The sequence below is a fragment of the Oncorhynchus mykiss genome, chromosome 8 (genome assembly GCF_013265735.2).
Source record: "Oncorhynchus mykiss isolate Arlee chromosome 8, USDA_OmykA_1.1, whole genome shotgun sequence".
Taxonomy (NCBI): Eukaryota; Metazoa; Chordata; class Actinopteri; order Salmoniformes; family Salmonidae; genus Oncorhynchus; species Oncorhynchus mykiss.
The window spans coordinates 76,162,092-76,185,895 of NC_048572.1; the positions used below are offsets into that span (position 1 = coordinate 76,162,092).

At 42.3% G+C, this 23,804-nt stretch overlaps 1 protein-coding gene across 1 annotated transcript in view; it reads right to left on the bottom strand.

Annotated features, from left to right (window-relative positions):
• LOC110530647 (ephrin type-A receptor 4-like) overlaps positions 1–23,804 on the bottom strand; it is a 52,522-nt gene that overhangs the window by 19,316 nt on the left and 9,402 nt on the right. Inside the window, exon 5 of the mRNA XM_021613863.2 lies at positions 1,387–1,542. Within this exon, the coding sequence (XP_021469538.1) occupies positions 1,387–1,542 (156 nt within the window). The remainder of the gene's footprint in view (positions 1–1,386; positions 1,543–23,804) is intronic.

Genomic DNA, 23,804 nt, shown 5'->3' on the forward strand with positions numbered 1-23,804 from the left:
GGCGTGAGAGGAGAGAGACAGAGGGAGGCGTGAGATGAGAGAGACAGAGGGATGCGTGAGAGGAGAGACAGAGGAAGGCGTGAGAGGAGAGAGACAGAGGGAGGCGTGAGAGGAGAGAGACAGGCGTGAGAGAAGAGAGACAGAGGGATGCGTGAGAGGAGAGACAGAGGAAGGCGTGAGAGGAGAGAGACAGAGGGAGGCGTGAGAGGAGAGAGACAGGCGTGAGAGGAGAGAGACAGGCGTGAGAGGAGAGAGACAGGCGTGAGAGGAGAGAGACAGAGGGAGGCGTGAGAGGAGAGAGACAGAGGGAGGCGTGAGAGAGAGAATGAGGAGAAATAAAGGATGGAGTAAGTAGAAAAGAGAGGAGAAATAGTTTGAGATACCCCTATGGGGAAATACAGTGTGTGAGATACCCCTATGGGGAAATACAGTGTGTGAGATACCCCTATGGGGAAATACAGTGCGTGAGATACCCCTATGGGGAAATACAGTGTGTGAGATACCCTTATGGGGAAATACAGTGCGTGAGATACCCCTATGGGGAAATACAGTGTGTGAGATACCCCTATGGGGAAATACAGTGTGTGAGATACCCCTATGGGGAAATACAGTGCGTGAGATACCCCTATGGGGAAATACAGTGTGTGAGATACCCCTATGGGGAAATACAGTGCGTGAGATACCCCTATGGGGAAATACAGTGTGTGAGATACCCCTATGGGGAAATAAAGTGTGTGAGATACCCCTATGGGGAAATACAGTGTGTGAGATACCCCTATGGGGAAATACAGTGTGTGAGATACCCCTATGAGGAAATACAGTGTGTGAGATACCCCTATGGGGAAATACAGTGTGTGAGATACCCCTATGGGGAAATACAGTGTGTGAGATACCCCTATGAGGAAATACAGTGTGTGAGATACCCCTATGAGGAAATACAGTGTGTGAGATACCCCTATGAGGAAATACAGTGTGTGAGATACCCCTATGAGGAAATACAGTGTGTGAGATACCCCTATGGGGAAATAAAGTGTGTGAGATACCCCTATGGGGAAATACAGTGTGTGAGATACCCCTATGGGGAAATACAGTATGTGAGATACCCCTATGAGGAAATACAGTGTGTGAGATACCCCTATGGGGAAATACAGTGTGTGAGATACCCCTATGGGGAAATACAGTGTGTGTGATACCCCTATGGGGAAATACAGTGTGTGAGATACCCCTATGGGGAAATACAGTGTGTGTGATACCCCTATGAGGAAATACAGTGTGTGAGATACCCCTATGGGGAAATACAGTGTGTGAGATACCCCTATGAGGAAATACAGTGTGTGAGATACCCCTATGAGGAAATACAGTGTGTGTGCGTTCATGTGTTCTTACGTGTGCAGGGCATAGATGCAGGGTCCGTCTCAGAGCGGTAGTATCCTGGGTTGCAGTCACAGACAGTAGCCCCTGCTTTCTCTGAGTGACTGTGTGGAGGACACTCAGAACATGCTCCGTCTGTAGACACAGCTCTGTAGAAACCAACCTTACATGCTGCAGAGAGACAGATTCAATGACTTGTCATTCCATCAACAAATGCATTGACATACTACTTAGTTTGACATAACCCTCATGGTGTGTGAGAAAAGTGGGGGTAACAGTGTTTGTGTGTGTGTGTGTGTGTGTGTGTGTGTGTGTGTGTGTGTGTGTGTTGGGGGGTGATGACAGAATGACACACTCATCAGCATAGGAAGTATTCCTATGGTCCCTGTAATTACTCTGTAATTATCTCTGTAATTACCTCTAATACTCTCTCTTTCTCTCTAATGCTCTCTCTTTCTAATGCACTCTCTTTCTCGCTAATGCTCTCTCTCTCTCAAATGCCCTCTCTCTCCAATGCCCTCTCTCTCCAATGCCCTCTCTCTCCAATGCTCTCTCTCTCCGATGCTCTCTCTCTCTCCAATGCTCTCTCTCTCCAATGCTCTCTCTCTCTATCTCTCTAATGCTCTTTCTCTATCTCTCTAATGCTCTCGCTCTATCTCTCTAATGCTCTCGCTCGCTCCAATGCTCTCACTCGCTCCAATGCTCTCGCTCGCTCTAATGCTCTCGCTCTCTGTAATGCTCTCGCTCTCTCTAATGCTCTCTCTCTTTCTCTAATGCTCTCTCTCTCTAATGCTCTCTCTCCTTCTCTCTAATGCTCTCTCTTATGATCTCTCTCTCTGATGCTCTCGCTCTATCTAATGCTCGCTCTCTCTAATGCTCTGTCTAATAATCTCTCTCCCTCTCTAATGCGCTCCCCCTCAAATGCGCTCTCTCTCTCTAATGCTCCCGCTCTCTCTAATGCTCTCGCTCTCTCTAATGCTCTCGCTCGCTCTAATGCTCTCGCTCGCTCTAATGCTCTAATGCTCACTAACGCCCCCTCTCTAATGCCCCCTCTCTCTCTAATGCCCTCTGTGCTCTCTTTCTCTAATCCTCCCTTTCTTTCTAATGCTCTCTCTTTCTTTCTTTTGCTCTTTCTTTCTAATGCTCTCTCCCTCTCTTTCTAATACTCTCTCCCTCTCTTTCTAATGCTCTCTCTTGCTCTTAAATCATCTCTCTTTCTCCTCTCTAATGCCCTCTATCGCTCTCTCATACCCCCTCCCTCCCTCTCTCTCTTTCTAATGCCCCTCTCACTCTCTAATGCCCTCTCTCTCTCTATAATGCCCTCTCTCTTTCTAACGCCCTCTCTCTCTCTCTCTAATGCCCTCTCTCTCTATCTCTCTCTAATGCCCTCTCTCTCTTTCACTAATGCTCTCGGTCTAATGCCCTCTCTCTAATGCCCTCTCCTTCTCTCTAATAATCTCTCTTTCTAATGCTCTCTCTAGTTCTCTCCAATGCTCTCCCTCTTTCTTTCTCTCTAATAATCTCTTTCTAATGCCCTCTATTTCTCTCCATTGCTCGCTCTTCCTTTCTCTCTAATAATCGCTCTCTTATGCTCTCTCTCTAATGCCCTCTGGCTTTATTTCTCTCTAATGCTTTCTCTCTCTTTTTCTAATGCTCTCTCTCTAATGCTCTCTCACTAATGCTCTCTCTCTAATGCTCTCTCACTAATGCTCTCTCTCTAATGCTCTCACTAATGCTCTTTCAAATTCAAGCTGCTTTATTGGCACGAAAAACATTGTGTCAATATTGCCAAAGCAACATTGTATACAATATACATTGTAATAAAATAATATAAAATGGTAGTAAATAATACATAATGATATACAAAAAGAACAGAAATAGTAGAAATGTAATAAATATAAAAAGCTAAACATGGAAAATGAAACTAACTTATAACTAAGTAACTGTCTCTTCACCATTACATCAGTACTACAACTACCATCATCATTACTACTACTACCACCACCACCATCACTGAACTGCTATCATTACCATCACCCTACTACCCATACCACTGCTATTTGGAATGATAAACAACAGTAATAATAGTAATAACAATAATACCAATAATACTAATAATAAGTAAGTTACTGTTTACTATGCAGATGTTATTATTCAGTGTCCCTCAGGCTATGGCAGGAAAATACATATTTGGCTGCAAGAGGAGCCATTGCTCCTTCACCCATGAGTATTTTTAGTTTTTAAATGTAGTCATTTCTGTGAAAAATGAATCTCTTGGTGAGGAATATTTCTCACCGTAAAGGAGAAAGTTAATCTCTGTTTCTACCTCCCCTGTCACGCAGTGACCACATACACACTCCTCTTTGGGTAGTCATGTCTTTTTATGTCTGCCGGTTTCTATTGCCAATTGGTGGAAACAGCCTGTACTTGGTAAGGATCTGTCTCTTCTTCGTATCTCTGACAGAGTAGAGAAAATCAGCCAATGCATATTCTTTGTTTAGGGTCAGATAGCAATTTAGTCGGCTTTGGGATTTTGTTTGGTTTTTCCAATGTTGTAAATGAGTCCTTTGATTGGTTCATGATTTTGTTTATTTTAATTCTTTCTTTTGAAGCAGTGCTGTTGTCAGCTTGGTTGTTTAGGTCCAAGACCAGCTGACTAAAGGGCTCATTTCTGGGCTCAGCTCCTGGATTTGAAGTGCTTTAAATTGCAGACTTGAATTTGGATGTAACCAAATTTTGAAGGATCTTTTGAGAATTTTCATTACCACTGGAAAGCGGCCCAGTTCTGCCATACATGCATTAGTTGGTGTATTTCTCTGGACTTGTAGAATTTTCCCGACAGAATTCTGCATGTAGGGCTTCAATTGGATGTTTGTCCCACATATTAAAGTCCAGTTTATTGATTGGCCCCCAAACCTCACTTCTGTAAAGAGCTATTGGTAGGATTACACTGTCAATTATTTTGGTCCAAATTCTAATTGGGATGTTGATATTGAATAATTTCATTTTTATTGCATACAATTCTCTGCAGGCTTTTTCTTTGAGATTATTCACTGCCATACTATTTATTTCACCTTTATTTCACCAGGTCGGCTGGTTGAGAACAAGTTCTCATTTACAACTGCGACCTGGCCAAGATAAAGCAAAGCAGTGTGACACAGACAACACAGAGTTACACATGGAGTAAACAATAAACAAGCCAATGACACAGTAGAAAAAATAAAGTCTATATACAGTGTGTGCAAAAGGCATGAGGAGGTAGGCAATAAATAGGCCATAGGAGCGAATAGTTTCAATTTAGCAGATTAACACAAGTGATAAATGAGCAGATGATGATGTGCAAGTAGAGATACTGGTGTGCAAAAGAGCAGAAAATTAAATAAAAACAGTATGGGGATGAGGTAGGTAGACTGGGTGGGATATTTACAGATGGACTATGTACAGCTGCAGCGATCAGTTAGCTGCTCAGATAGCTGATGTTTAAAGTTGGTGAGGGAAATAAAAGTCTCCAACTACAGCGATTTTTGCAATTCGTTCCAGTCACTGGCAGGAGAAAACTGGAAGGAAAGGCGGCCAAATGAGGTGTTGGCTTTGGGGATGATCAGTGAGATATACCTGCTGGAACGTGTGCTACAGATGGGTGTTATCGTGACCAGTGAACTGAGATAAGGCAGAGCTTTACCTAGCATAGACGTATAGATGACCTGGAGCCAATGGGTCTGGTCACAAATATGTAGCGAGGGCCAGCCCGACTAGGGCATACAGGTCACAGTGGTGGGTGGTATAAGGTGCTTTAGTAACAAAATGAATGGCACTGTGATAGACTGCATCCAGTTTGCTGAGTAGAGTGTTGGAAGCTATTTTGTCGATGACGTTGCCAAAGTCGAGGATCGGTAGGATGGTCAGTTTTACTAGGGTTTGGCGGCGTGAGTGAAGGAGGCTTTGTTGCGAAATATTTATATTTATAATTTCTATTTCTATAATTCGATTTCTATTTGTGATTCTGACATCTGTTTATTTTGTGAAAAATCATGATTTTCGTTTTTGAAATGTACTGCCAGGGCCCAATTATGGCAATATTGCTCTTGCTCAGGTTCTGTTGAAGACCTTCTTTGGTTGGTGATGGAAGTAGCAAATTATCAGCATATATCAGGTATTTTACCTCTTGTGTCAAATAGTGTGAGTCCTGGGGCTGCAGAATGGTCCAACATGTCTGCTAATTCATTGAGATAAATGTTGAAAAGATTTGGACTCAAACTGCAGCCTTGTATCACACGTCGACGTGGTGATAATAATGATGTTCTTTGGTTTTAGATTTTTATTGCACACTTGTTTTCTGTGTACATACATTTTATTAAGTCATACACCTCACCACCAAGCCCACTTTGGAGAATGTTGTAGAAATGCCCTTCATGCCAAATAGGATTGAAAACTTTTTTAAAGTCAATAAAGAGAGCAAAGACTTTATTAGTTAATGTGTAAGGTGTACAGTGGGGAGAACAAGTATTTGATAAACTGCCGATTTGCTACAGAAAACCTTTCCCAAGTTGCTGTTTACGCAAATTCCCCTGTAATTATTGGGGTCTGATTTGTCTCCACTGTTGTGGATAGGGGAGATGAGCCCCTGGTTCCAGACATCAGGGAAGCAGCCAGAAGTTAAAACCATGTTGAAATATTTAAGCACAGCATTTTGCAACTCAGGTGTGCTGTTTTTTAGCATTTCATTTCTGATTTTCTCCCTCTCTAATCCTCTCTCTCTCGAATGCTCACTTTCTCTCTAATCCTCTATATCTAAAGCTCACTCTCTAATGCTCTCTCGCTAATCCTCTCTCTCTCTCTCTCTCTCTCTCTGTAATGCTTTCTTTCTTTCCCTCTAATCCTCGCTCTCTTCCTTTCTCTCTAACTCTTCTCTCTAATCCTCTTGCTCTTTCATGCTCTCGCTCTAATACTCTCTTTCTAATGCTCTCTTCTTTCTAATCCTATGTCTCTCTCTAATCCTCTCTCTCTCGAATGCTCACTTTCTCTTTAATCCTCTATATCTAAAGCTCACTCTCTAATGCTCTCTCGCTAATCCTCTCTCTCTCTCTCTCTCTGTGTAATGCTTTCTTTCTTTCCCTCTAATCCTCGCTCTCTTCCTTTCTCTCTTCCTTTCTCTCTAACCCTCTTGCTCTTTCATGCTCTCTTGCTCCAATACTCTTTCTAATGCTCTCTTTCTCTAATCCTCTTGCTCTTTCATGCTCTCTCGCTCCAATACTCTTTCTAATGCTCTCTTTTCTCTAATCCTCTTGCTCTTTCATGCTCTCTCCCTTTGCGCTCTTTCTTTCGCTCTAATGCTCTCTCTTTCTCTCTCTCTCACTATTCCACATTTCTTGCTGCTGCCTCTCACACTCTGCTGCTGACATCGCCTCTCAATTCAATTCAAGGGGCTTTATTGGCATGGGAAACATATGTTTACATTGCCAAAGCAAGTGAAATGGATAAACAAGTGAAATAAACAATAAAAAGTGAACAGTAAATATTACACTCACACAAGTTCCAAAAGAATAAAGAAATGTCAGAAGTCATGTCTGTATACAGTGTTGTGACGATGTGCAAATAGTTAAAGTATAAAAAAGGGAAAATAAATAAAGAAATATAGGTTGTATTTACAATGGTGCTTATTCTTCACTGGTTGCCTTTTTCTTTTGGCAACAGGTCACAAATCGTGCTGCTGGTATTTCACCCAATAGATATGGGAGTTTATCAACATTTGATTTGTTTTCTAATTCTTTGTGGGTCAGTGTAATCTGAAGGAAACATGAGTCTCGAATATTGTCATACATTTTGCAGGAGGTTGGGAAGTGCAGCTCAGTTTTCATCTCATTTTGTGGTCAGTGTGCACATAGGCTTTCTCTTGAGTGCCAGGTCTGCCTATGGCGGCCTTTCTCAATAGCAAGGCTATGCTCACTGAGTCTGTACATAGTCAAAGCTTTCGTTAATTTTGGGTCAGTCACAGTGGTCAGGTATTCTGCTACTGTGTACTCTCTGATTAGGGAGTATTATAGTTTGCTCAGTTTTTTTGTTAATTCTTTCCAATGTGTCAAGTAATTATCTTTTTGTTTTCTCATGATTTGGTTGAGTCTAATTGTGTTGCTGTCCTGGGGCTCTGTGGGGTCTGTTTGTGTACAGAACCCCAGTACCAGCTTGCTTAGGGAGCTCTTCTCCAGGTGAATTTCTCTGTAGTTGATGGCTTTGTTATGGAAGGTATTGGAATCACTTCCTTTTAGGTGGTTGTAGAATTTAACATGTATTTTCTGGATTTTGGGTATTAGCGGGTATCGGTCTAATTCTGCTCTGTGTACATTATTTGGTGTTTTACGTTGTACGCTGAGGATATTTTTCCAGAATTTTGCATGAGGAGTCTCAATTGGTGTTTGTCCCATTTTGTGAAGTCTTGGTTGGTGAGCAGACCCTAGACCTCACAACCATAAAGGGCAATGGATTCTATAACAGATTCAAGTGTTTTTAGCCAGATCCTAAATGGTATGTCACATTTTTTGTTCCTTTCGATGGCATATAAGGCCCTTCTTGCCTTGTCTCTCAGATCGTTCACAGCTTTGTGGAAGTTACCTGTGGCTGTGATGTTTAGGCCGAGGTATATATTGTTTTTTATGTGCTCTAGGGCAACTCTGGAATTTGTATTTGAGGTCCTGGCAACTGGACCTTTTTTGGAACACCATTCTTTTTGTCTTACTGAGATTCATATTTACAGATGGCATGCAAGTTTGTTATTAAGACACATGGAAGTTCACATGTTCCAGAAGGCATTTCTTCCAAAAAACGCATTTTGATTCCTAATTTTTTTTAAACATTCAAATGGAGTGCAACATACGCTTAGTTTCCTGAAACGAGTCACATATGTGCTTACGGGACTCTTATCCAGGTTCATATCTCTGTAGGTGATGGCTTTGTTATGGAAGGTTTGGGAAACGCTTCCTTTTAGGTGGCTGTAGAATTTAACGACTCTTTTCTGGATTTTGATCATTAGCGGGTATCGGCCTAATTCTGCTCTGCATGCATTATTTGATGTTTTACATTGTACACAAAGGATGTTTTTGCAGAATTCTGGTGAGTGGACCCCAGATCTCACAACCATAAAGGGCAATGGATTATATAACTGATTCAAGTGTTTTTTGCCAGATCCTAATTGAAGGCCCTTCTTGCCTTGTCTCTCAGATCGTTCACAGCTTTGTGGAAGGTACCTGTGGCTGTGATGTTTAGGCCGAGGTATGTATTGTTTTTTGTGTGCTCTAGGGCAACTCTAGATGGAATTTGTCTTTGAGATCCTGGCAACTGGACCTTTTTTGGAACACCATTATTTTTGTCTTACTGAGATTTACTGTCAGGGCCCAGGTCTGACAGAATCTGTGCAGAAGATCTAGGTGCTGCTGTAGACCCTCATTGGTTGGGGACAGAAACACCTGATCATTAGCAAACAGTATTCATTTGACTTCAGATTCTAGTAGGGTGAGGTCGGGTGCTGCAGACTGTTCTAGTACCCTCGCCATTTCGTTGATTTATATGTTGAATAAGGTGGCTGCATCCCTGTCTCACCCCACAACCCTGGGGAAAGAAATGTGTTTTTTGCCAATTCTAACCGCACACTTGTTGTTTGTGTACATGGATTTTATATTGTCGTATGTTTTTCCCCCAACACCACTTTCCATTAATTTGTATAGCAGACCATGCCAAATTGAGTCAACAAAAGCATGAGAAGACGTTGCATTTGTTTTGGTTTGTTTGTGTCAGTTAGGGTGTGCTGGATGAATACGTGGTCTATCGTACGGTAATTTGGTAAAAAATAAATTTGACATTTGCTCAGTACAGTGGTTCCTCCTTTAAAAGTTGCGAGATTGCACCGCGGGACATAGAGGTACCCAGCGTCACGGCTTCATTGCTCCAGACCACCACAAGGGGGAGTTAGAACACCATTATGCATTTGGGTCCCAAGGTTTTTATATGACCAATCATATTGAGTGGTTCCAATGACGAATTTGACACGAGCCACCCGTCCCTGGTGACTTTCTCCAGCAAAGATGGCTGACAAAACATTACGGTGGAAGCAAATGTAAGTAATTATAACGTCATAACGAGTCAAGCAAAACATTTACACTTGAGAGGAATACGTTAGTTAACGTAGAGACAGATGATTGTGCATATTTTTGTCATAAAGTTAATTTATGAAAATCGCTATTTATCAAGTTAGCTGACTAGCTAATATTAGCAAGTTAGCTAGCTGGTGTTATTACATGAGTATGACATTGCAATTCATGTTGTTAAATGTTTTAGTGACTCCTGAGAAAACCAGCAACAGTGGGAAACAGTGGATGTAAAGAATCTAGCTAGCTAAAGCATTTAATGCAAATTGAATGTACAATTGTGTAAGCTTGCCTTTACGTGCAATGTAGTATAAGTAGCATTGCTAGCTAACTATTTACTTGCTTATTGTGTAGTGGAGGATAAAAATAACTGTATGCATATGGGATGTGCAGTATTAAGCAACTTTTAAAGGAGGAACCAATGTACATTGTTTTCACTGAGGAAATGTACAAGTTTGATGTTAATGATAATGCAGAGGATTTTCCCAAGGTTGCTTTTGACGCATATCCCAAGGTAGTTATTGTGGTCAAATTTGTCTCCACTTTTGTGGATTGGGGTTATCAGTCCACTCTCTCTCAAACACAAGGGAATGCTTTAAAGATTATTGTTTTTTATAGCTCAATTAAGCACTGATAGCATAAAAACACGCACACACAGGTGTGAGGGGTGGCGAGTCCTCTTCTGGCTGTGCCGGGTGGAGATTATAATGCATCAAATCAAATGATATTGGTCGAATACACATATTTATCTGATGCTATTGCAGGTTTAGTGAAATACTTGTGTTCCTGGCTCCAAAAGGGCAGTAATATCTAACAAAAAGGTCCATTAACGCCGGCTCGTTCCTCAAGATGTTCAAACGTTCATAGATGACCAGCAGGGTTCAATAATAATCACAGTGGTTATAGAGGGTGCAACAGGTCAGCACCTCAGGAGTAAATGTCAGTTAGCTTTTCAAAGAGGTTGAGAAAGCAGGTATGGTAGAGAGAGAGGGGGAGAGAGTTTATGGCTGCACATCCCTTTCTTATTCTCTCCCTCTTCATTCTCTCTCCCTCTCTTTCAGTCACCTGCCCTCTGTTTAATGTGGAGAAGAGGGAGGAGGGCAGGGTGGGATGGAGACAAAGCCAGCTCACAGCATTGTGTCCTGTCTTCCTGCTACACCTCAATAGCTCACAGTGTGCCAAAATGTATGCCCGTATGGTTGTATGTGTGCCAGTGTGTTTGTGCATGTGTGTGAGTATGTGAGCGACAGAGACTGTGTGTGTGTGAGAGAGTAAGTGTGTGTTTTTTTTTCTTCATGTCAATGGCAGGTCAGGTATCGCGTGTCTCCTTGATTGATAGCTCCGGGGTCATCCATCAGACTCAGAGAGACAGGAGACCCGCCCCCTGATAAGATCCTGCAGGGCAGGAATGCACACAGTGACAGAGGAGGAAGGACAGTAGATACACACTGTAAACAGTCAGTTTCTTGGCTTTTGTATCCAATGTCCTGATGAGAGCAGCTGAAGCTGCCAGCCAAGCAGGTAGGGGGGAGACAACCAGGCCTCCAGTATCCGGTCTGGAGTGTGAAGTCATGAGCTCTGCTGGTCGGCTACTGTGTTGCAACCTAGCTAGGCCAAAAGCCCTGGTCTGCACTAGAAAGCCTAAATAAATGGCCATCGACAGATTTTTTTAGATGTTGTTTTGGGCTTTAAAATTAGTTTATAATCAAGTTCGATCCCCACGGTGAATTATGTTAAAGTTCCCTACAAAATGTGATATTTAATTAAATAGTGATGAGTTCTAACTACTAGATATTTTATTAAATAGTGATGTGTTCTAACTACTAGATATTTTATTAAATAGTGATGTGTTCTAACTACTAGATATTTAATTAAATAGTGATGTGTTCTAACTACTAGATATTTAATTAAATAGTGATGCGTTCTAACTACTAGATATTTAATTAAATAGTGATGTGTTCTAACTACTAGATATTTTATTAAATAGTGATGTGTTCTAACTACTACATTTGTCTTCACACAGGACCACGTGCTGACACAGACCAATCACGGGCCGGCAGGCTATGAGAAGGCTCGCGCACTCAGGCAGGATGAAAAGGACTACATCAACCATGATGTGCCATACTGCCACTTTCACCATGATCCTTAGCGATTTTATGGTGCCAATCAGCCCCATTCAGCAATATGACATGCTTCAAACTGACGTCAGCGCTATCACTATCTACTAGTTTTAATGTCTATGGAGACAACTCACGTGTGTGTATGTGTGTGTGAAGGCGGAGTGAGGTAGAGTGAGTAAATGAGTGTAGAAATCTTTATTTCTGCTATGAACTCAGTAAGCAGTGTTAGAGCGAGAGAAAGAAGGGAATCATTGTTGCAGGGGGATTTTGACATGCTAATATTCTCACTGTCGGTTCCAACCGCCCCTCCCCCAGCCTGAGCCCCCCCAAACACACTAAAAGCTGTGAGAATGTGAAACTAAATCCACCTAAACTAGTATATTACTAGCATGTTTGGTCGACTGATGGAGGAAGGAGAGATTAATTCTGGAGTGTCAACACCTATTCAGTGACAGATGCATCAGTGTAACAGTGTGTACGTGTGTGTGTGTTTGTTGATGTGTTTAACTATTCTTGTGGGGGACAGGAGTCCCTACAAGAATAGTAAACAAACAAACATTTGACCAACTGAGGACATTTTGTTAGTCCCTACAAGGTCAAATGCTATTTCTAAGGGGTTTAGGGTTAAGGTTAATATTAGTGTTAGAATTTCAGGGTTAGGAGCTAGGGTTAGGGATAGGAGCTAGCATTAGGTTTATGTTTTTGGGTTAAGGTAAGAGTACGGGTTAGGTTTAGGGAAAATAGGATTTTGAATGGGACTGAATTGTGTGTCTCCACAAGGTGTGTGTGCGTGCATGTGTGTACGTACATGTGTGAGTACATTGTGTGTGTGTGTGTGTGTGTGTGTTGGTGAGGAAGGATCTAAACCTGGTTTAGGTAGGCCTGACAGACAGACATCTCACTCTCTCAGAGTAGTCATATACAGTATAATATCCAACCCTTACACAGATGTCCTGTTGTGTTTAACTATGAATGGGGCCATGTATCGTGAGATTTTGAGTGAAAACCTCCTTCCATCAGCAAGGGCATTGAAGATGAAACGTGGCTGGGTCTTTCAGCATGACAATGATCCCAAACACACCGCCCGGGCAACGAAGGAGTGGCTTCGTAAGAAGCATTTCAAGGTCCTGGAGTGGCCTAGCCAGTCTCCAGATCTCAACCCCATAGAAAATCTTTGGAGGGGGTTGAAAGTCTGTGTTGCCCAGCAACAGCCCCAAAACATCACTGCTCTCGAGGAGATCTGCATGGAGGAATGGGCCAAAATACCAGCAACAGTGTGTGAAAACCTTGTGAAGACTCACAGAAAACATTTGACCTCTGTCATTGCCAACAAAGGGTATATAACAAACTATTGAGATAAACTTTTGTTATTGACCAAATACTTATTTTCCACCATAATTTGCAAATAAATTCATTAAAAATCCTACAATGTGATTTTCTGGAATTTCTTTCCGCATTTTGTCTGTCATAGTTGAAGTGAACCTATGATGAAAATTACAGGCCTCTCTCATCTTTTTAAGTGGGAGAACTTGCACAATTGGTAGCTGACTAAATACTTTTTTGCCCCACTGTATTTACCTGGCCCACCACTCCAACTTGGACTAAAACAGCCTTTATGACCAGGTCCACCTCTACAAGGCAGCAGTGCCCACCTTTGCTAGGGGCCCTGAGAGACATCACCCTCAACCGCAGCCCCAGCCCCCCATCACCCCCAGCCATCACCTACAGAGATATGAACCTGGATAAGAGTCCCGTAAGCACATATGTGACTCGTTTCAGGAAACTAAGAGTATGTTGCACTCCATTTGAATGTAAACTTTTTTAGAAATCAAAATGCTTTTTTTGGAAGAAATGCCTTCTGGAACATGTGAACTTTCATGTGTCTTAATAACAAACATGCATGCCATCTGTAAATACAAAGCAAATTGTTAAATTACGAGCCTAGTTGGTTTAGCCACAGAAAAGGACGGGAACCTTCAAGCAAGCCATGATTGGCTGAGAAAAATGGATGGGCTGGATATGCCGAGAGATGAGTTTTGATTGGTCTGCCATGTAGCACGCTTCTGTCTATAACATGAGCTGGTCAGTATGTGTAGGTAATCATTCGTAACGCAACTTTTTTTGAAATATATCAAGTACTGTAGTAGAATTGCAAAAGTGTTGCTCTCCACTTTCTGGAGGACCGAGTTTTGAAAACAGTGGAATGCCCAGTGGAATTACAATATGATAGCTAAGGAGATGGAGAAAATTCAGGCGTTTGATTGCAAATATTACAAGTGAGTTGAAAAGAGAACACACAGAAGGCTATTGTACAAAACACCTGTCTTCAGAGTACATCTTCAAACTAAGGGCAACCATGGTATCTGTGACAGAGAGGGAGGATGTATACAGGTAAAAATAGTCTAGCTAGCAACATTTTCAGATATTACACATTTCTAATTTTGTCAGAAAGTCATTTTAATTTCAAGTTAAAACGTGCTGTTGGCTATCTGGCTAACCTTAGTTGGCTGTCTCGTTAGTTAATGTTATAGGTATGTTCTGTGTAGTAATACTATTCGTATCTCAGAGCCATTTGCATTGCTAGTTACAGTACAGCTTAATGTTAGCTAGCTAACACTGAACCTTATTGGTTAGCTACCTGCAGATTCGTGCAGGATAGTAACATTATGAGTTGGGATTATGTTTCATTGTTTAGCTAGCTACATGTCTAAACAAAAAGACTCCACTATGCAAGTAACCATTTCAATAGAATGTTCATGATGTCACTGCGACAACTGTCAATAGACATAGCTGGTAAATTCGCTCTGGCTATCTACTCCGATTTCAGACCACTCTTGTCTGAGTGTGCTAGAGCGCAGATTAACTGACCAATTTAGGAACTCTGAACACCCGTTGAATATGGCCGGTGTCAGTAAACGTTGGCAAAAAAGCGTAATTCAATTTTTGCCAGCTGCACAGTTACAGTCACCAACGCTCTGGATAACATAAAAACAGCCTAACTAGCTCTGATAGGACGAGTAAAATGGCCACAGTGAGGTGTTCTCTCATTTGTGACTGGAAGTAGCTAGCAAGCTAGCCAGTTTGAAAAAAATAAAACCCCCACTCGGGTTTTCGATCAGCAGACCAAGCCTACCTCAATTACGAGATGACCAAAGGTTGCAGACCATGTTTTTCTCCATTAGGGGAGGACAAAGTTTGTGGACCATTGCTGAATCTTTTAACCATACCACATGGTTAAACTCTTAGACTATCGATACCGACAGAATAAGAACGAGTCTTTGATATTAATTACTAGTCTGCAGCTAGGAATTCGGTATCATTGAACGCGAAGAACGACAACTGCCGAAACATCCACTCTATTACGAAATGAATGAATGTCACTCTGAACTATCCACTATAACCGAGAGAGAGAGAGAGAGAGAGAGAGAGAGAGAGAGAGAGAGAGAGAGAGAGAGAGAGAGAGAGAGAGAGAGAGAGAGAGAGAGAGAGAGAGAGAGAGAGAGAGAGAGAGAGAGAGACGGACAATTCTACAAAAATAAACAAACTTTTCACCAGCGATCAAGATGACACACTGAGCGTAAATATATATATATTGATTGCAATTGTTCCCGAATGAGTGAGCGTTCATGTGCAAGCGATTAGCATTTAAATTGTTATAATTATCACTCTGTAGTGACTTCTTAGTCGACCCCCACTTCCCCTTTTGTCTAACAAGCCGCCATGCCGGTTTAGCCCACTAGGGCACATTCTCCTATCATTTCTTGTAACCATATTTACGCATTTCTGTGAATTACTTAGTAATAAATAAATGATTTAAGACAATTGATGTATGGATGACTCATAGTGAACACTGGGTTCGTGCAGATAACCAACAATTTACGACGTTTGGAATGAGACTAACATGAGGTAAAGTAAATAATTCATTAATTCGAAGGCTAATTGATCAGATAAAATATTTGAAAAGTTATTTTAGGAAATTATAACTTTGTAAACTGAATATTTTTCCTTGGTGCCCCGACTTCCTAGTTAATTACATGATTAATCAGTCTAATCGCGTAATACTAATTACAGAGAATCTTTGATAAAACGTATAAGTCTTCAGTTTAATGATAGTAAAGACACGACAAGTGTATGATAACATTTTCTAGCTCGGAGTCTCTACTTTTATCCAATGTAAAAAACAAATGTTGCTTCATAAGACCGAATCGAGCCGGTCGATCACATATGTGAGTCCCCTCTGTTCACAAACAGACCCCACAGAGCAACACAATTAGACCCAACCAAATCATGAAAACAAAAAGATAATTACTTGACACATTGGAAAGAAATAACGAAAAAACAGAGCAAACTTTAACGCTATTTGGCCATAGAGAGTACACAGTGGCAGAATACCTGACCACTGTTGACTGACCAAAAATTAAGGAAAGCTTTGACTATGTACAGACTCAGTGAGCATAGTCTTGCTATTGAGAAAGGCCACCATAGGCAGACCTGGCTCTTAAGAGAATACACGCTATTGTGCACACTGCCCACAAAAATTTGATGAAAACTGAGCTGCACTTCCTGCCAAAAGTATGACCACATTAGAGACACCTATTTCCCAAAGATTACACAGACCCACAAAGAATTCCAAAACAAATACAATTTTGATAAACTCCCATATGTATTGGGTGAAATACCACCATCACAGAAGTGATATTTGTGACCTGTTGCTACTAAAAAAGGGAACTAGTGAAGAACAAACACCATTGTAAATAAAACCCATATTTATGTTTATTTATTTTCCCTATCGTATTTGAACTATTTCTGCAGTTTGTAACACTGTATATCGACATAATATAACATTTGAAATATCTCTATTCCTTTGGAGGAGAGAGAGCGAGAGAGAGTACAGGGTTATGGAAACCAACACAGAAGTTGTCACACAACTATGTAAAGAGCTGGATTAGCATTTTCTGGATTTGCATTTGTGTAAAAAAAAAAGAATATGTAAATTACAAAGATGACAGAAATTTAAGGGCACCTTTACTGTGAATGTTGCTTTTTCACTCTCCTCTTGTTCTCCCACCCCCTAACTCTATACATCTATCTCATCCCCATTCTCTCTTTCTCCTCTCTCACTAGACAGGTGATGATCATCTATTCAGGATTCTCCCACATAGAGAGAAGCATGCACACACACACACAAACAGAGCTGAGTACCTGGACAAGTCCCACATCTGCTTATAATTATGACAGACGTGATGAGATGTCTACTGCAATTACACACTCAGTACGGCTATCTGCACCCACAATCTCTCTCTCTGTCCCACTCCAACTCACTCTCCATTTCTCTTCCACACATGCGCAAATGCACGCATACACACACTTAGACAAGCATACACACAACCAAATGCCGAATGCTCTGTTGGGTGCTCTGAAGGTACATAGGAGTGAATTACAGCCATAATATCTCTCTGACATCTCCCTGAAACTTGGACACATCTTACAAATTCACATCTCTCTCTCTCATACAGTGCATTCAGAAAGTATTCACACCCCTTGACTTTTTCATTATTTTGGTGTATAGGCCAGTGACTCCACAGGAGTAAAAATGTGCTTAACAAGTTAGATAATAAGTTGCATGGACTCACTCTGTGTGCAATAATAGCGCTTAACATGATTTTTGAATGACTACCCCATCTCTGTATCCCACACATACAATTATCTGTAAGATCCTCAGTCGAGCAGTGAATTTCAAACACAGATTCAACCACAAAGACCAGGGAGGTTTTCCAATGCCTCGCAAAGAAGGGCACCTATTGGTAGATGGAAAAAACACACTGAACACACTTTGGATGGTGTATAAATACACCCAGTCACAAAGGTATAGGCTTCCTTCCTAACTAAGTTGCTGGAAAGGAAGCAAACCACTCAGGGATTTCACCATGAGGCCAACGGTGACTTTAAAACTGTTATAGAGTTTAATGGCTATGATAGGATAAAACTGAAGACGAAACAACATTGTAGTTGCTCCACAATAATAACCTAAACGACAGAGTGAAAAGAAGGAAGCCTGTACAGAATAAAAATATTCCAAAACATGCATACTGTTTGCAATAAGGCACTAAAGTAAAACTGCAATGAAATTAACTTCATGTCCTGAATACAAAGTGTTATGTTTGTGGAAAATCCAACACGTCACTGAGTACCACTCTTCATATTTTCACATGATGGTGGCTGCGTCATGTTATGGGTATGTTTGTTATCAGAAATTACCTAAGGAGTTTTTTTTATATAAAAAGTAACTGAATAGAGCTAAGCACAGGCAAAATCCTAGAGGAAAACCTGGTTCAGTCTGCGTTCCACCAGACACTAAGAGATTAATTCACCTTTCAGCAGGATAATAACCTAAAACACAAAGCAAATCTACACTGGAGTTGCTTACCAAAAAGACAGAGAATGTTCCTGAGTTACAATTTTGACTTAAATCTACTTGAACATCTATGGCAAGACCTGAAAATGGTAATCTAGCAATGATCAACAACCAACTTGACAGAGCTGGAAGAATTGTGAATTTTGGATAGATAGTTGACAACAAAAAAAATACAATCACATCTATTTTAATCCCACTTTTTAACACAAGAAAAAGTGGAAAAAGTCAAGGGTTGGAAATACTTTCTGAAGGCACTGTACACACACAAACACCACCCACACACTCACAGATACCACCCACAAATACACACAAAATTACCACTCACACACGCACCACCCACACAGTCACCACCCACATACACACATACAGTTGAAGTCGGAAGTTTACATACACTTAGGTTGGAGTCTTTAAAACTCGTTTTTCAACCACTCCACACATTTCTTGTTAAACTATAGTTTTGTGCATGATACAAGTAATTTTTCCAACAGTTGTTTACAGACAGATTATTTCACTTATAATTCACTGTGTCACAATTCCAGTGGAGCAGAAGTTTACATACACTCAGTTGACTGTGCCTTTAAACAGCTTGGAAAAGTCCAGAAAATTACGTCATGGCTTTAGAAGCTTCTGATAGGCTAATTGACATAATTTGAGTCAATTGGAGGTGTACCTGTGGATGTATTTCAAGGCCTACCTTCAAACTCAGCGCCTCTTTGCTGGACATCATGGGAAAAGCCAAGACATCAGAATTGTTTTTGTAGACCTCCACAAGTCTGGTTCATCCTTGGGAGCAATTTCCAAATGCCTGAAGGTAACACATTCATCTGTATGAAAAATATTGCGCAAGTATAAACACCATGGGACCACGCAGCCATCATACCGCTCAGGAAGGAGATGCGTTCTGTCTCCTAGAGATGAAAATACTTGGTGCGAAAAGTGCTAATCAATCCCAGAACAGCAGCAAAGGACCTTGTGAAGATGCTGGAGGAAACAGGTACAAAAGTATCTATATCCACAGTAAAATGAGTCCTATATCGACATAACCTGAAAGGCCGCTCAGCAAGGAAGAATCCACTGTTCCAAAACCACCATAAAAAGCCAGACAAGGGTTTGCAACTGCACATAGGGATAAATATTGTACTTTTTGGAGAAATTTCCTCTGGTCTGATGAAACAAAATAAGAACTGTTTGACCATAATGACCATTAATAAGTTTAGAGGAAAAAGGGGGAGACTTGCAAGCCGAAGAACACCATCCCAACCGTGAAGCACAGGGGTGGCAGCATCATGTTGTGGGGGTGTTTTGCTGCAGGAGAGACTGGTGCACTTCACAAAATAGATGGCATCATGAGGACGGAGAATTATGTGGATATATTGAAGCAACATCTCAAGACAGTCAGGAAGTTAAAGCTTGGTCGCAAATGGGTCTTCCAAATGGACAATGACCCCAAAGCATACTTCCAAAGTTTTGGCAAAATGGCTTAAGGACAACAAAGTCAAGGTATTGAGTGGCCATCACAAAGCCCTGACCTCAATCCCAAAGAACATTCTTGGGCAGAACTGAAAAAGCATGTGCGAGCAAGGAGGACTACATACCTGACTCAGTTACACCAGCTCTGTCAGGAGGAATGAGCCAAAATTCACCCAACTAATTGTGGGAAGCTTGTGGAAGGCTACCTGAAACATTTCACAGTCTTAAAATAAAGTGGTGATCCTAACTGATCTAAAACAGGGACACTTTATTGCGATTAAATGTCAGGAATTGTGAATAACTGAGTTTAAATGTATTTGGCTAAGGTGTATGTAAACTTCTGACTACAAATATATACCACACACACACAGATACCACCCACACATATGCACAGATTTTTTTTTCCTATTTTTATTTCACCTTTATTTAACCAGGTCGGCCAGTTGAGAACAAGTTCTCATTTACAACTGCGACCTGGCCAAGATAAAGCAAAGCAGTGCGACACAAACACAGAGTTACACATGGAATAAACAAACGTACAGTCAATAACACAATAGAAACAAATCTATATACAGTGTGTGCAAATGAGGTAAGATTAAGGCAATAAATAGGCTGTAGTGGCGAAGCAATTACAATTTAGCAATTAACACTAGAGTGATAGATGTGCAGAAAATGAATATGCAAATTGAGATAATGGGATGCAAAGGAGAAAAAATTATAATATGGGGATGAGGTAGTTGGATGGGCTATTTACAGATGGGCTATGTACAGGTGCAATGATCTGTGAGCTGCTCTGACAGCTGATGCTTAAAGTTAGTGAGGGAGATATGGGTCTCCAACTTCAGTGATTTTTGCAATTCGTTCCAGTTATTGGCAGCAGAGAACTGGAAGGAAAGGCGACCAAAGGTGAAATTGGGTTTAGGGGTGACCAGTGAAATATACCTGCTGGAGCACGTGCTACTATGGTGTTGCTATGGTGACCAGTGAGCTGAGATAAGGTGGGACTTTACCTAGCAAAGACTTACAGATGACCTGGAGCCAGTGGGTCTGGCAATGAATATGAAGCGAGGGCCAGCCAACGAGAGCAAACAGGTTGCAGTGGTGGGTAGTATATGGGGCTTTGGGGACAAAACAGATGGCACTGTGATAGACTGCATCCAATTTGCTGAGTAGAGTGTTGGAGGCTATTTTGTAAATGAGTCGCCAAAGTCAAGAATCGATACGATAGTCAGTTTTATGAGGGTATTTTTGGCAGCATGAGTGAAGGATGCTTTGTTGTGAAATAGGAAGCCAATTCTAGATTTAATTTTGGATTGGAGATGCTTAATGTGAGTCTGGCGGGAGAGATTACAGCCTAACCAGACACCTAGGTATTTGTAGTTGTCCACATCTAAGTCAGAACCGTCCAGAGTTGTGATGCTGGGCAGGCGGGCCGGTGCGGGCAGCGATCGTTTGAAGAGCATGCATTTGGTTTTACATGCATTTAAGAGTAGTTGGAGGCCACGGAAGGAGAGTTGTATGGCATTGAAGCTCGTCTGGAGGTTAGTTAGCACAGTGTCCAAAGAAGGTCCAGAAGTATACAAAATGGTGTCGTCTGTGTAGAGGTCAATTAGAAAGGCCTGCTCGCTGAAGTGTTTTAGGGAGCGTTTGACAGTGATGACGGGTGATCGTTTGACCGCAGACCCATTACGGACACAGGCAATGAGGCAGTGATCGCTGAGATCCTGTTTGAAGACAGCAGAGGTGTAGTTAGAGGGCAGGTTGGTCAGGATGATATCTATGATGGTGCCCGTGTTTACGGATTTGGGGTTGTACCTAGTAGGTTCATTGATCTTTTGTGTGAGATTGAGGGCATCTAGCTTAGATTGTAGGATGGCCGGGGTGTTAAGCATGTCCCAGTTTAGGTCACCTAACAGTACGAGCTCTGAAGATAGATGGGGGGCAATCAATTCACATATGGTGTCCAGGGCACAGCAGGTGGCTGAAGGTGATCTATAATAAGCGGGAGCGGTGAGAGACTTGTTTCTGGACAGGTGGATTTTTAGAAGTCAAAGCTCGAAGTGCTTGGGCACAGACCTGGATAGTATGACAGAACTCTGCAGGCTAACTCCGCCCCCTTTGGCAGTTCTATCTTGTCGGGAAATGTTATAGTTAGGGATGGAAATCTCAGGATTTTTTGGTGGCCTTTCTAAGCCAGGATTCAGACACGGCTAGGACATCTGGGCTGGTAGAGTGTGTTACAGCAGTGAATAAAAAAAACATAGAGAGGAGGCTTCTAATGTTAACATGCATGAAACTAAGGTTTTTACGGTTAGATTCAACAAATGAGAGTGCCTGGGGAATGGGAGTGGAGCTAGGCGCTGCAGGGCCTGGATTAACCTCTACATCACCAGAGGAACAGAGGAGGATTAGGATAGGGTACAGCTACAGGCTATAAGAACTGGTCGTTTAGTGCATTCAGAACAGAGAGTGAAAGGAGCAGGTTTCTGGGAGTGGAAGAATAGATTCAAGGCATAATGTACAGACAAGGGTATGGTTGGATGTGAATACAGTGGAGGTAAACCTAGGCATTGAGTGACGATGAGAGGTTTTGTCTCTAGAGATACCATTTAAACCAGGTGAGATCACCACATATGTGGGAGGTGGAACAGAAGGGCTAGCTAAGGCATATTGAGCAGGGCTGGAGGCTCTACAGTGAAATAAGACAATAATCACTAACCAAAACAGCAATGGACAAGGTATACTGACATTAGGGAGAGACATGAGTAGCGAGTGATCATAGGGACCAGTGAGTAGCTAGGCGAAAAGACACAGAGATTCAGACAGCTAGTGGGCCGGGGCTAGCAGGCTAGCAGAAGGGCCTTAGGGGGACGTTGCGACAGAAGAGTCTGTTGTAGCCCCCTCGGACGATTACGTTGGCAGACCAGTCGTGATGGATTGGCAGGGCTCCATGTAGGCAGTAAAATGAGTCCAGGCCACTTAGAAAAATAGGTATTGTAGCCCAAGAAGTTGGCTGATGGACCTATTCAGCTAACAGTCCGATATGCTCAAGACAGCTAGCGGGCCGCGGATAGCAGGCTAGCGAATGGGCCTTCAGGGGACGTCGCGACGGAGGAGCCTTTTGAAACCTCCTCGGGCGGATTACGTCGATTAACCGTGATGGATCGGCTGTGCTCTGTGTCGGCAAAAAAAGGGGTCCAGGTCACTTAGCAAAATAGGTATTGTAGCTCAAGAAGTGGCTGATGGACCTCTTCAGCTAGCCGAGAGATAGGCCTAGCACGAGGCTAGTTCCCGGCTAACTGGTGTTTGCTTCGGGACAGAGATGTTAGCCAGGAGTAGGCACTTGGATAGCAGCTAGCTAGCTGTGCTGATCCAGGTGAAAGGTTCAGAGCTTGCGGTAGGACGCACCGGAGATATGGAGATTTGGTGGAGAAAAAGCAGTCCGGTATGCTCTGGGTTGAATCGCGCTGTGCAGACTGGCAGGAGTTGACCGGGCTAAGGTTAGCTGATAACCGCCAGCAGTGGCTAACTGACTACTAGCTAGTAGCTAGTTAGCTGGCTAGCTTCTGTTGGGAGTTCCAGTTTGTGTTAATAGACAGACCCGCAGGCATCGGCTGTGTAGCCGAGTGATCATAGGGTCCAATGAGCAGCACTAGATGAAACATGGAACAGTTCGGTAGTCGATTACTACGTTGAGCGAGCGGGAGACACAGCATTCAGGGAGCTAGCAGGCCGGGGCTAGCAGATGGATCATCACCAAACATCCACGACGCAGAGGCCAGTTGAGAGCACATCGGCCTAGTTACGTCAGCAGACCAGTCGTGATGGATTGGCGGGGCTCCGTGCCGACAAAGGGTCCAGGCTAATTGGCAAGAGAAGTGTTGTAGTTGGTGTACTTCGTTTGCTAGCCGGGAGATGAGCCTAGCTCGGGGCTAATTGGTGCATGATTCTGGCCAGGGCGTTAGCCACAATAGCTCCTCGGTAGTAACTAGCTAGCTGCAAAGATCTGGTGTAATGGTCCAGAGCTTGCGGCAGGAATCCGGTGATGTAGTGGAAAAAGCAGTCCCATATGCTCAGGGCTGGTATCGCGCTGTGCAGACTGGCAGGTATTATCCGGGCTATCCAGGCTAAAGCGGCAGGAGTCCGAGCTAAAGGTAAGACAGCTAGTAGAGGCTAACAATGACTAAGTAGCTCGTAACTAAATAGCTGGCTAGCCTCTGATGGAGGTTCCAGTTAGAAGGTCTAAAAAAATAGCTGATCCGTACCACATTGGGTGAGGCAGGTTGCAGG